Below are 14,415 nucleotides of genomic sequence, written 5' to 3'. Positions count from 1 at the left end.
ATGCAGACACTCTACCAGCTGAGGTGTATCGCCAAGCCCGGAAAGCACAGCTTAGCTTCCCCAAGGAGAAAGAGCCAAGTGCTGGGAGATGAGATACAGGGTAGACAGAGCTCACAGCACGTGGCATTCTTCTGCCAAGGTCTTGCTGTGGTCATGGGGCAGGACACCCAAGTCACAAGTCTAGATCTGGCACTTGTTGCCCACACTGACTTAGCATCCCTCCTTGTCCTAGTTTGTTTTCTGTCTCGGAGGTAAACACCAGAAGCAAGAGCAGCTTGAGGAAGAAGGGTTTTGTTTGACCTTGCATGTCACAGTCCATCAGGCCTGGAGGCGGGACCTGATGCAGAGGCCTTGGAGGAACACTGCTTACCGGCTCACTCGCCATAGCTTGCTCAGCCTGCTGCCTTATAGCTCTCAGGATCGCCTGCCCAGGGGGGCACCACCCACAGTGAGCTGGGCCCTCTCAGGTCAATCATCATTCAAGAAACTGTCCCGCAGGCTTCCTCCAGGCAATTGGGCGGAGGTTATGTTCTCAACTGTGTTTCCTCTTCCCAGATAAATCTAGCTTGTGTCAGACTGACCGAAAAACAAATAAACTAACCAAAACACCATTCCGGTACCCAGATGTCCCCCATCCATGGAATGGAGGCAGGATTTCATTCACGTATGCTCCCATCCATTCTACTGGCCCTTGTACCTGCTCTTAGCAGGCCTGGGTGGGAATGTCATGCTGACTTCACAGGCCGAGACCTGGCCCTCCCCATGCAGCCAGGCCCACGCCCGACTGGGTTTGGCATTCCTTGATTTGGCCCTGTCTTACATTCCTGCCCAGGACACAGGGAGCACCTTGGTGGCAGTCAGAGGAGAGCAGTCTGCTCGTCAGACTGGCCTGCCGTGGCCAGCAGCACAAGCAGTGACTCCGAAGGAGGCCTAGCTGCAAATGCCCCATCCGCCTGGCACATGAGGCCATGAATTCCTCATCTTCTGCCCATGGCCCAGGACCTTCTCCAGGTCCTGCAGAACCAGACAGGGTCACTTCTGGCAGTCTCCCATGCCTCCAGTTACATGCCAGCCATCACTGGTTCACAAACCAGGCCGCTCTGCTCCTGCAGGGATTTTCTCATCTCAGGTTTCCCTATACCTATGTTTTAGTGGCCAGAAAACATAAGCAAATAATCTAGGGCCAAAAAAACCAAGGGAAGCAGCCAGATGTGGTGGCTCACACCTGTAATCCTAGCACTTGGGAGGTGGGTCAGGAATTGAGGACCGGCTTCAGCTCTCTACAGGAGACCTATCTCAAAGAAAAAAGAAAAACACGGACAGGAATGTAGCTCAGTTGATAGAGTGCTCACCTATTATGCACAAAGCTCTGCATTCTATCCCTGGAACAGTATAAACCAGGCAGGAGCATCAGGAGTTCAAGGTCATCTTCAGCTACTCAGTCAGTTTGGGGCAAGCCTGGGCTACATAAGACCCTGTCCCAAAAACCAGTCATCTATCTTAGATGAGGAGGAGCATGTAGTGGCCCCAGAGACGGTCTTATAATTTGACACTGTCACTGCGGTGTGCACAGTCACGTTGGCTTCTGCAGTCTCACTGTCCATCCCCCCGCCCCCGCCCCCGCCGATTTGCAGAGTAGCTGTGCTCCGTGATGGCAGCTGCCAAAGGTCAGTGCTGCTCTTGTTCTACCTCGTTCCCTCCTCTGCTTCTTCCTCTGTTCCAGAAATTGTTGCTTCTCAAGCAGAAACGTAAAGGCCGCCACAGGGAGTAGCAAGTGCTGTCCCTGCCTGCTGTTCAGGAGCTTGTCCCGTGTCCCCCTGGCTCTGCCACTGCAGGGATGGGCCTGTCTGAGAGCACTGGGAAGCATGCATTGCCTCACTGCACCGGGACAGGGTCAGCTCTGCATCCCAACCACAGTCATCCGAGTTGTGGTTTTGTCGAGGATGTGTGAGTCTCCAAACAGGGAGCATCAACCCAGGGCAGCACCCGCGCTGTCTGCCTCAGCTGTGAGGGAAGGCTAAATTTAGTTCTGGCAACCTGGAAACAGATTCCCCCAGCTCCTAACTAGTGTCTGTCACCCTGTCCCTTGCTCCTTCCCTGAACTGCTCGGGTTTTTAACTCCGCCACTCTATAGCTTTAACCGCACAGATCTCAAACACCTTGTTGGCGGCAGGTGATGATTGTCAGTAGTGCTGATGGTGGGTGCAGTTTGCAATAGAAATCCTAAGAAAACCAAGAATTTGCACTAAAGTAACCAAGTTAGGCCACCTTGGAACAGTGATTTCCAACAGAGAAGCTTCATTGATTTGTTTTGGGTTTGTTTTGTTTTGTTTTTGAGACAGGGTCTCATATAGCCCAGGCTGGCCTCAAACTAACTTGCTGTAGTTTAAGGATAACCGTAAACCCTTGATCCTCCTGCCTCTACCTCCCAAATGCCGGGATTACAGGCTTATGCCGTCATGCCCAGTTTATTCGGTGATAGGCTCGAACCCAGGGCTTCATGCATGCCGTACAAGCACTCTACCAACTGAGCCACACCCTTAGATTTTTTTTTAGGTAATAACTATGACTGGGTAAGCAGTCACCCCAGACCTTTGTTTTGTTTTGTTGTTTGTTTTTTGAAACAGGGTTTTACTATGTAGACCAGGCTAACTTCAAACTGGCATGAAAGGCATGCACCACCATGCCCGACCTGTTTCTGCTTTGCTTTTTTGAGGCTGAATCTCTCTCTTTGTGACCCAGGCTGGTCTCAACCCCACTATCTTCCTGAATCAGCCTCCCCGGTGTTGAAGTTATAGGTGTTACCCTCCACACCTCACACCACCGTGAGCTTGGGGACTTAATACATGTGCCAGCCCTAGGCAAACTGCAGGTGGCCAGCTGACAGTCTGTGGTGTGCAGTCCTCTGCCACCTGACATCTTCACAGGCCTTTAGGACTGACGGGGAACCCAGCACCTGGGCTGTCCCCAGCTCCAGCTGTTCCAGGAGACAGGACTGGTGTAACGTGCCACTGTGGTAATGCTACCTCTGTGGCAACTGTCAGAACTTCTTCCCTGAGAGATGAAGAAATAGTTTTCCTCATCAAAGAGACTAGGAACTATGTCAAAATCTATGGTATGGAAGAGCTGTGGGAACTGTGTTCTTGAAGGTCTACCTCACTAATTATGGAGGAATGTGCATTTCAGTTGTGTGTCTTGACTGCCAGAAAAACTGGGAAAAACAGCTGTTGTCCCAACTTCTAATAAGGCTGAAGCAGAAAGATGGCAAGTTCAAGACCAGACTAGGCAATTTAGGTTCTAAGAACCTGTCTCAGCATAAAAAGTAAAAAGAAAGCAAGGGATCTGTGTCAGAGGTAAAGCACCTGCCTAGAATCCCCCAGTGAGGGGCTGGGGTGTGGCTCAGTGGTAGAGCACCTGCCTAGAATCCCCCAGTGAGGGGCTGGGGTGTGGCTCAGTGGTAGAGCACCTGCCTAGAATCCCCCAGTGAGGGGCTGGGGTGTGGCTCAGTGGTAGAGCACCTGCCTAGAATCCCCCAGTGAGGGGCTGGGAGTGTGGCTCAGTGGTAGAACACCTGCCTAGAGTCCCCCAGTGAGGGGCTGGGGTGTGGCTCAGTGGTAGAGCCCCTGCTTAGAGTCCCCCAGTGAAAGGCTGGGAATAGAAGAACTCATTGGATAGTTAGCATGAAGCGGACATGTCTCTCCGTTCTTGTCATAATACCAAAACCTTTTCCTGATGGTTCTACAGTCCCTTTGGTTCTAGACTCTTGTTGGTTCTCCATTCTGTCTTGAGCAGAGATGTGTCAGGAAACACTTGGGCATGGATGTGGCAGATTCCAAGCCATTGCCCAAGCTCTCCAAGAAGCAGGGCAGTCGGCTTCCAGCCCCGCCCTGGGCAGATAAACTGTCGTTAGAGTCTGGCTTCTTTGATGTGGGCTCGCTGCTGCCACCACCAAGGCACTTCAGCTACCCAGCCCCATCAGTGTACAAACAGATTGGCCAGCACGCACCAGGGCAGGCTAACACATGGTTTCGTCTTTGCGACTTCTCTCTCGGTAATTGGTGGGAGAGGCCTGCTCAGCCAAGCTTTCCTTGTTCACCTTTCCTGTTTCATTCGGTAGGCAACTCTCTACTTTGGTTTTTTGAGACAAGATTTCCCAGTATAGCCCAGGCTGGCCTTGAACTCACTGTGTAACTCAGGCAGCATTCAACTCACTGTTGCCAGGCTTCCTTAAAGCCCACTGTGCAGCCCACGCTGTCCTCAAACTCAGAATCCTCCTGCCTTGCCTCCCTCGCTAACTTTTTGTGAGGACAGAATATAACTTGCCAAGGGTATAGAGATGTCATGTCACTCTCACTCCAAGTCCCAATGTCATTAGCTGCCATTGCCCAGCTGGCTTAGTTTTGTCTTAATCATAATAGTAAGACCTGGATAAGCCTGATAACAAACTACTCCCATGGTAAACTTCTGCGGACATAGAGCCCAACCCAGGTGTCTGAGTAGGCACAATGTTCCCATTCTACAGATGAGTATGTAGAGGCCCAGGAGCATAGGTAGCTGTCCCTGCTGCCTCTCTTCCCAGATGGCCTCTTAAGTGGTAGGTACTAGAGTGGCTCTCCTCTTTATCCAATGGCAAGTCTGAGTTTGCAGCAGCCATGGCTTCCTCATCCAGGGTCCTCAACAATACTACAAAAGGTTCCAGCCATTTCTGTTAACGCTCCCAGCACCAGCTTGGACTGCCCACTCACTGCTGGTCCAGAACAGCCTGGCTAGCCAAATATGCCAATATCTGCAAATGTTCCCCCAGGAAGGGTTAACTGTAGAACCCAGCCCATCCCTCACAAAAGAAGCTAGAGTTCCACAGTCCACTTACGGAGATGCACCATGGATGAAAACAACCACAACATTGTGTGTGTGTGGGGGGGGGGGTGGCCAGAGTGTCTTTAATTCAGTGTTTACCCATGAGAATGACTCCCAGGAGTAATTCCGTGATAAAGTCTCCTCGGTCCATGAGAATAGAAAGAAATTGAATCAGAAGACTCTATTTCCAGCGGTATTTATTCAGTCTGGGAAATGCAATGGGCCGGAGCATTAATACCAGCAGGGGATTCCTCGCTCCTAGCGTTAAATTACTGTCATAATCGCTCAATTATTTCTTCCTTGTACTGTTTAAAATAAAAATCCATCACATTCTAGGGTGTGTGTGTGTGTTTTTTTCCACAGCATTTATTAGGTTGAGTGTTTAGGAAAATCAATTACAGTCAGTCAGGCATGAATTGATGAATGTTCTTGTAATAATTGTCAGCTGTTAAACCGAATGTACCTTCTTCTCTTCACCCCTTTCCGTTTCCCCCAGAGGGCAGAGGCGGCACAGAGAGAGGCGGAGACTTTGAGGGAGAAGCTCTCATCGGCCAATCACTCTCTCCAGCTGGCTTCACAGATCCAGAAGGCTCCGGATGTGGTGGGTAACCCTGGCCCTGCCCCCACCCCTACCTACCCCATGTCACTCCTGTTTCAACTCTTCCTTTCGGGATAACAGCTGAAGCAGGAATGACTGTTTGCTGGGAGGACTGGTTGCTTCTCTCACTGCTGCAACAAAATACCTGACCCAGAAACTCGAAGAACGGAATGGAGCGTTTAGTTTAGCTCATGGTTCAAGGGTACAGCCCATGATGGCAGCAGGAGCGGGCTGCAGCTGCTCCCACCTGCAGTCAGGATGCAGAAGTCAGTGCCGCTGCTTAGCTGCCTTTCTCCTTTCTATCAACTCCAGAACCCCAGTCTTGGGTGCGACCCCCAGTTAGAGTGGGTCTCCCACCTCAGCTAACCCACTCTGAACTCCCTCACAGACATACACAGAGGTCTGTCTGGTGACAGGTGAGTCTAGATCCTGACAGACTGACAGTATCACCAAAAGAGTTGTGAATTCTTCATGGCTTGGGGACAGAACTTGGGGAGGTAACGGAAGCACTCTGCCAATAATACATAGGTGCCCTCATGGTTGCTGTGGTGGGGCCCCGGTGTGTATGTACATGTCCTGTTGGTGGTGGAGGCCAGGGGTGACCAGATCTGAAAGGAGTGCCTCCCCAGGACTTCACAAGGAAGTTGAGGCTGTCCTTCCAATGCGGCATAAGTAGCAGCTGGCCCTGAATGTATACAGCGGTCGGGATCTCACCTGAGAAGCAAACATCCAGGAAGAGTGAGACACAAGGGTCCGACTTTTATCTTTCCTCTCTCTCTCTTTACTGTCATTTCTTTATTTTGTGGGTGTAGGAGTAGCTGCGAGTGTGTGGGGATCAGAGGACAACTTGTCCGAGTCCGTTTTCTCCTTCCGAGGTTTGGGTTCTGAGGTTCCCGCTCAGGTGGTCAGGCTTACACAGGAAGCACGTTACTGCACTGAGCCATCCCACCAGCCCGGCTTTCTTTTCTCATTTTGTTTTCATTTTCTGAGACAAAGCCTCACCACATTGGTTCAGGCTAACCTCCAGTTGGCAATCCTCCTGCCTCAGCCTCCTGAGTCCTGGGATTACGGGTGTGCAGTAACATGCTCAGTCCCGTGTGACTTAAGTTTGGTCAAGGTGGTCCTGGGTGAGCAGGTTCCGGGTGCCTTGGGTGGCCTTGGGTAACCGGCACTAGTGACGGAGCGAGGCGGTGCTGAGACACCTAGTCCTGACCCCGGCCCTGCGGTCTCTGACCTGGAGATGTGGGCCAGAGCCCTGTCTTCCGAACCTTGTCTCTGTATCTGTAAAAAGAGGGTGTAGCTGGGCAGAGTGTCAAACATGCAACCCCAGCACCTGGGAAGTAGAACCAGGGAGATGTGGGATTCAAGGTCATTTTCAGCTCCATAGCAAGTTCAAGACCAGCCTGAGCCGTATGCAACCCAATCTCAAAACAACAACAAAAACCCTCAGGAAGCTGAGGCAGGAGGATTGGCAGGATAGGCTGGGCTAGGCTACCTAGCAACAAGACTCCGTCTCAAAAATAATAATAATATTAAATATGGAGTGCCCTGACCATTTCAGGGTATAGTAGAAAGGTTCTTGTGCAGGAGACGGTTACTTCCTTCAGACTTCAGGAACACAATAACTTATTTTTCTCTGAAATGTCCCCTTTATTCTTCCTTACCCAGATGTAAATGCCCTGGGGCCAGCACCAGGGCCAGCAGCTTCCCAGCTTCTGTAGCCGCCCTGGGTCAGGAGGAAGCCGTTCATCCTCGCATGTCTAGCAGGGCTTCTGAGCTAAATGTTTGGATTACAAAGACTCCTGGCACCTTACTGGGCCACAGCAAACCCAAACATTCCAGAAGGAAATGAATGTTTTTGCAGGTCGAGTCAGTTGTGGGGCCAGGGGTGGCTTGCACACTTCATCATGGGCTAAGTGCAGCCTGGCCTGGCCTGGCTTCAGTCTCCCAGCCGCAGTGAGCGGGGGGCTTCCCTGTCTGTGCCGTCCCATGGAGGCCACCCCAGCTGTGCACAGAGCCAGCAGGAGAGAATGGCCTGGTGGGCCTGGCTGGCAGAGGTCAACTGGGGAGAGTAGACTCCATAGCTATAGCAAAGCTATAGACAATGCACCGAATGTCTCACAGAAGCAGGAGGCCCCCACGTAAGTGCCGCATAGTTCAAAGGCCCCTTTTCTTCATCCACTTACCTGCCACCCTTTCCTGGGCACTGAGCAAGACAGGATGCCCAAGAGAGCCCTTGTGAGATGTCTGCAGGCAAACACTAGTTCAAGGAGCAGCTGCAGCACACCTGGTCATGCATCCTTTGGAGCCTAGCATAACTGGAACGCTGGGAAACAAGGCCATCTGTGCAGCACATCTCCGGTCCACCCAGCTGACCTTGCTCTCCAAGCGGAGACAGGAACTGAGGTGCAGCACAAAAGAGAAGCAAGGCTGAGTCCTACCCCTCTCCTGGAACGAGGGAGAAACGAAAGGCTAGCCTGGGCCCGCCCTCACCCTATCCCTCTGTTGTGCATTTCCTGTCTCCCATCCTTAGTCTCTAAAATAACAGTCCCCAGCATTATTTCCCAGGCTCAGACTTCTCCCTCCACCTCAGCCGCCTGGCCTTCTCCATTTCTTCCATCTCACTGGAGTTTTTGCATGTAGGAGACAGCTAGGGCCAACCGACAGGGTGTTTGGGGTGTATGTTCATTTCTTGTTTGATTCTTGGAGGGCAACAGTGCTTTCAGTCGACTTGAACAAGGAATCTGGGGCTCAAGTACCTGAGGGTCAGCTGATATGCCCAGGATCCAAGAACTGCTTCGTGTAGAGGGACTGTTGGAACCACTATCCCTGATACCTTAACTTGGGCTTGATCTACTTGGTCTACTTAGGCTTAGATCACTTTTTGGCTGGTTTTATAGACTCTGCCAAAGAATGCTTGAAACCATGTTTGAGTCGCCACCCTTCAGAACTGAATGGATCAGATCAGTTAGAAAACATACATGACTCCTACTGCACACGCCACCAGGCTGACCTCTGGCCTCCCTGCAGGTCACTTTGTTTTTTTGAGACAGGGTCTCCTAAGACAGCCCGTGCTTAGCCCCCAACTCATCATGTAGCAAAGGATGGCTTTAACCTCCTAATCCTCCCACCTCCACTAACTGAGTGCTGGGCGATGGGTGTGTCCCACATGCCTAATCTCACAGGTCATTTCTCGCATATGTTCCCCTTCCCTGCACCACAGCTAGGCTTTGCAAACCCTCTTGTGAATCTTTTGCATTTTAAAGTCTTCATTCTGTTGTAGACTTTAAGATAGTAAGAAATCACCAGGATGTCAATTGGCTCTAGAGCCTCTTCCGCCTACCTGCCATTCTTGGGTTTACTTCACAGGCCCAGCTCACCTGAGACAGTTGTCCCTTGGGATACATGGTGGACAGGGTGGTGTGGGTAGACTCTGCTGTAGACAGGCCAGCAGGGGATGCTCAGGGGCCCAGGTCAGAGGAACAAGGAGCTATGACAAGTCACTTCCCTCAGTCACTAGCTGCCACCCTTGTGACATGTGCTCTGGGATAAGCACATTGGGCACAGACTAGACAAGACCAAGATGAAGGAACATGCTTTGTCCTGTGTGTGTGTGTGTGTGTGTGTGTGTGTGTGTGTGTGTGTGTGTGTGTGTACTGTTCCATTCTATGCAGGCCACACTCCAGCCCCAATTCACATCATTCAGACCTACTCTGCAGAAAAGCTTCCAGAATTATCTAAGAGCCATGGTTACTTTTTAAAATGTATCTTCTTTGGTATTTGGGTACAGGGGATCACTGTGTATGTATCCCAGGCTGGTAGGCTCTCCATCCTCTGCCTCAGCCTCCCAAGTGCTGAGATCACGTGTGTGCTCCACCACACATGGTTTAAGAACTACTTGAGTCATGGAAAACCAAGTTACAGACTGAACTTGGCTCATCTTTAAATACCTTTCTGATTTACACATTTTCCACACAGGATTTTAGGGGGTAATGGAAGGGTTTTTGTTTTGTTTTTAATCATTTTATGTGTATGGATACTTTGTCTGCTTGTGCACTGTGTGAGAGTCCAGGGCCAATGGAGGCCAGAAGAGGGCATCGGATCCCCGGAAGTAGAGTTCAGATGGTTGTGAGCCACTATGTAAGTCCTAGGAATCAAGCCTGGCTCCTCTGGAGGAGCAGCTAGCACTCTGAACCACTGAGTCACCTCTCCAGTCCCCTTTTAATATTCTTTGAATATTTTATTTCTTAATTTTATGTGAATGGGTGTTTTGCCTGCATGTATGTCCGTGCACTATGTACATGGAGACCAGAAGAGGGTGCTAGATGCCCTGGGACTGGACTTAAAGATAGTTAAGAGTGGCTATGTGGGGACTGGGAAAAGAACCTGGGTCCTCTGGAAGAGCAGCCCAGTGCTCTTAATGACTGACCCATCTCTCCGGCCCCTGAAGACATTTTTTAACAAACACCCAGGGCCAGAGCAATGGTTCAACCGGTAAAGGCTCTTGCTGCTAAGCCTGGCAATCTGAGAACTAAATCCTACAAGTTGTCCTCTATCCTAGACACACACACACACACACACACACACACACACACACACACACACACACACATAACGGGGGGGGGGGGGGCACATGGGGTGGGAGATAAATGAATAAAAGAAACCACTCATTTATCGTAAGCATTTCTAAGCATAGGAATCACCAATGTGTGTATTCCTTGTCTTTAAACTCTTTATTCTAGTCTGGAAGGGTGTTGAACACCTATAACCCTAGCATTTGGAAGGTAAATGCAGCAGTTCAAAGCCAGCCTCCCTACATAACAAGGCCAGCCTGAGGTACATGAGAGCCATCCTCATTAAACCAAACAGCAAAAGGAAAATACCGGGAGTCAGTTTGCCAACTAACATACTTGTTGTAGGTAAGAGGACACTGGCTCCCACTTCAGGGTTAAAAAAACCCAAGTGTTTCCACAAGTTCCCGGTACTGTGGGTACTGTGGGTACTGTCGTCTGAGCCTTGCTGTTCCTCTGGTTGGAACTCCTTTCTCCACCTCACACCACCTCACACCCTTCAGGTCTCTGCTCACATGTCTCCACTTCAGTGAGACTTTCTCGGGCCAATCTACTTTAAAGTAAGAGCCTTTTTCCAGACATGAGTTCGAGGCCAGCCTGGTCTGCAGCGGGAGTAGACAGGCTTTTGTGCTTCGGTTCATTTGCCCCGTGCCTAGTACAGGTAGAGTCTAAGAAAACATTTGCCCAGATGACGGCTCCCGGTGACAGCCATGCAAAGGCGGGAAGCCGTGTCCGCCCTGGAGCCTGCCGGTGCCCCCCATACCTACATGACTGGTGCCCCCCATACCTACGTGACTGGTGCCCCCCATACCTACGTGACCGGTGCCCCCCATACCTACGTGACCGGTGCCCCCCATACCTACGTGACCGGTGCCCCCTATACCTACGTGACCGGTGCCCCCCATACCTACGTGACTGGTGCCGCCTCGGCTACAGGTGGGCGCTCCCCAAGCTGCCCGCCCCGGAGCCGGTGCCGTTCCGTCATTGCTTGCTTCTTCCTAGGAGCAGGCCATAGAGGTGCTGACCCGGTCCAGCCTGGAAGTAGAGTTAGCTGCCAAAGAACGGGAGATCGCCCAGCTGGTGGAAGATGTGCAGCGACTCCAGGCCAGCCTCACCAAACTGCGGGAGAATTCGGCCAGCCAGATCTCACAGCTGGAGCAGCAGCTGAGCGCCAAGAATAGCACACTCAAAGTAAGGGCACGGAAGGGGACTCGAGCATGCGCATGGTGGGGTCAGCAAGCATGAACGAGCTTTCATGAACATGCTGGCCCACACAGGAAGCTTGGCAGCCTTAGATCCCTGGGCCAGGGAAACTGAGTCTGACCTCGCTACCACCCCTGGCATTTTCCTCTCAGTGTACCTCTCCCCTACATCTTTGGCAGATAGCTGCCTGCTCCTGTCTGCCCACTGGACTGCTTCACTGCCTGGGACCTCCCAAGACTGCACACCACCCAGTGCTGCTGGGTGCTCCTTGTGGAGGGCTTGCGGTCAAACCTCACAGTCAAGGCCATCTCTGTAGGCTTAGGTGCCTTAGCGGAGCCCAGCTGGGCATCCCAGTTTTCTCCTGTGCAAGGGCCCAGTTCACAAAACTCTGGCCTCCCTAAAACTACACAAGAGCCCAGGGATCCACAGAAGTCCTACCTGAGGCTCCCCCAAGCTGACAGTCACTTCTTTGTCTCTAGTATGTACTGAAGCCCAGTGGCCTGGAACTCGATGTTGCCCCAACTCAGAGCCATGTGCTATCCATTCTATCCCAAATGGACTTGTAGGCATCTGAGCAGAAGCTGGCTTCTAAGTCTTTTCATAAGACCACATCCCTAATGCAGAGCCCAGAACCTTTTACATATACTAAATAATAGTAATTACACTTCAGAGTATTTGCAGCCAGTCGAATCAAGTGTAATTTGAAGGCAGTTCTGGAATCCTAGATTGCTAGGTGTCAGGGCCAGGAGGGACTCCTGGGAGGTGTGTTTTTGGCAGACAAGGGGGCGAGACCAGCACCATCCAGGGCTCTGACCAGGCTGGAGGGCCTCCTGCTCTTGCCCCAGGATTTTCACCCAAGCCTGACCTGTCCTTGCTGGGTGTCTCCTCATTCGAACATGAGTAAGTGACTGTTGCCTGGGGCAGGCACTTGCTGTTCAGTAGATGAAGCAAATCTAGCTAACTGTGAAAAGTGCAAGAGACCAGACCGAGATGGCTCAAGGGTAAGGAGTACTTGCTGTGTGAGCATGAGGGCCTGGGTTCAAGTCCCCAGCACCCGTGTAAAAACCCTGGCATGGTTAGGCACATGCCTGTAACCCCATTGCTATGGGGAGCAGAGACAGGAGGATTGCTGGGACTTAGAGGTTGTTAGTCCAGCTTCAGTTTTGGTGAGAGACTGTCTCGGGAATGTGGCAGAGAATGAAGAACAGGACATCCAATGTCCTCCTCTCTCCATCTGTACACACGTGCATACTTAACACACACATACAATAAAGCATGAACCTGGACCCCCAGAGAGTCAGGAGGCTGAGGTGGCAGGAAGGTCATTAAGCCTAGAGGTTTCAGGCCACCCTTTATTGTTACTGTGAGACCTGGTCTCACAATGTAAAAGAAGGGAGGAGGAGGAAAGGACAGAACAGACCTTTTCCTTACATGAAGTGATTCTAGCCTAGTGTGATGGTGCATGCCTGTAATCCCAGCTCTCAGAAGACAAGGGCAGGAGAACAGCCTATGAGTTCTAGGCCAACCTGGTCTACATAGCAAATTCCACCTTGTGTTTTGAGACAAAGTCCTTTTACTGGGACCTAGGACACAGAGTCGGCTTGGCTGTCTACCCGTTTCTACCTCCTGCACTGGGATGAAAAGCATGCCACCAGGCCCAGCTTCCTTATGTGGTTTCTGGGGTAGACTCAGGTCCTTGTGCTCACACCACAAGCACTTTACTGACGGATTCATTTCCCCAGCCCTTTTTCTTTCCTTCTAATGTTTTGTTTGTTTTGTTTTTTGATACATGACCAACTTTAACCTAAAACTCGGCTTTGCCTCGGGTTTATGGCTGATGCCAGCAGCACCCACAGCTCCGCCAGGCCAGTTTCTCCTTTGCTTCTTTGGCAGGGTATCTTCTACTTGCTCAGAAAGTGCCTGTGCCCAGGTGTCCCTGAGCAGGAGGCCCTGGACCTGGGTAGATGACTCAAAGCCCAACATTTCCTGCTCTCAGTTGCCCAGCAGGCCAGTATGAGAGCGCAGGTCTGCGGCCTTGGCCCAGTCTGACTTAAGGTATTGTCATCGCTTCTGACCTGGTGATGGCACATCATTCCACCATTTGTCTGTCTCCTCTGTCCCAGTAAGGGCTTGACTCAGACGAATCTGCCCATGGCTCCCTCCCTGGCAGAGCTGCAAGCTCTCAGCCTCCAGTTCTCAGGCAGAGCAATTTCGTCTCAATCAGTTAAGGCTCTAATGTTTGCCTTCACACACACACAAAATGAAACAGTTGCACAAATTAATGTTCTTATCGTGTCTTAGGGGAATTCTTTAATACTGCGTAGTTAATGAAACAATCCAGTGATGCTTCTTTCCAAAATCATCCTTCCCTTCGTCTGATCTAATAATCAAAACATATCCTCTAGTAACGAGCCTTCTGATTTTAATTATCTTAACCCCTTGTTGCCAGAAGTAAAGATGGCTCCCATACATATCAAAGCCACACACAGAAGGCCTCAGAGGCCACCAGATAGGCAAATCCCCCTCCTATACCCACAGGAGTAAGGTTGATTGAATAAGGTAACTTCTTGGGTTTTTTTGTTGGTTTTTTTTTTTTTTTTTTTTTTTATTTGAGAGGTGTGTATGTGTATTTAAGACAGGATTTCACTATATAGCCTTAGCTGGCCTAGAGTGCTAAGTAGACCAGGCTGGCCTTGAACTCACAGATAGCCACCCACTTCTGCCTCCTGAGTGCTGGAAATAAAGGTATATGCCACTATGCTCAGCCAGGGCTTTTTTTTTTTTTTCAATGTGCATAATTTATAGTCTCTGACCTAAACTAAATAGATATAATCATTAGGAAGATATTTTATGAATAAGACCTGTCACCTTCTCAACCTATCACTTGATGCTTCTACAATAAGGAACTCTACCCTTAAAGTCACAGGTCCTATAAAGCCACAAGGTACAAATTGGTTTATTTTACCCTACTGTGTGCCCTTCTCCTCCTCCTCCTCCTCCTCCTTCTCCTCCTTCCTCCTTTCTCCTCCTCCTTTTTCAGACAGGGTCTCATGTACATATTTGGCCTGAAGTTCACTGGCTTTGACTTCCTAATCCTCCTGCCTCAAGCTCCCAAGTGCTATGACTAGAGGTGTGCATCACCATGCTCATTTACTAGGGGATTTTTCTTCCCACGGTCTCCCTTCG

General features: G+C 50.7%; 1 protein-coding gene across 8 annotated transcripts in view; it reads left to right on the top strand.

Moving 5' to 3' along the window:
- The window catches only part of Cux1 (cut like homeobox 1), a 340,338-nt gene that overhangs the window by 241,164 nt on the left and 84,759 nt on the right, over positions 1–14,415 (top strand). For 4 of the 8 annotated variants that reach the window (XM_052754026.1, XM_052754028.1, XM_052754024.1 and 1 more), the window contains exons 10-11: positions 5,354–5,458; positions 11,029–11,217. In XM_052754026.1, the coding sequence (XP_052609986.1) occupies positions 5,354–5,458; positions 11,029–11,217 (294 nt within the window). The remainder of the gene's footprint in view (positions 1–5,353; positions 5,459–11,028; positions 11,218–14,415) is intronic. The other 4 variants (XM_052754027.1, XM_052754029.1, XM_052754025.1 and 1 more) reach the window with 1 other exon arrangement.

This window comes from Peromyscus californicus, unplaced genomic scaffold (assembly GCF_007827085.1).
Source record: "Peromyscus californicus insignis strain IS unplaced genomic scaffold, ASM782708v3 Scaffold_2__1_contigs__length_46816999, whole genome shotgun sequence".
Taxonomy (NCBI): domain Eukaryota; kingdom Metazoa; phylum Chordata; class Mammalia; order Rodentia; family Cricetidae; genus Peromyscus; species Peromyscus californicus.
The sequence above is the reverse complement of the archived record's forward strand: the minus strand, read 5'-3'. Positions and strand labels throughout refer to the sequence as shown.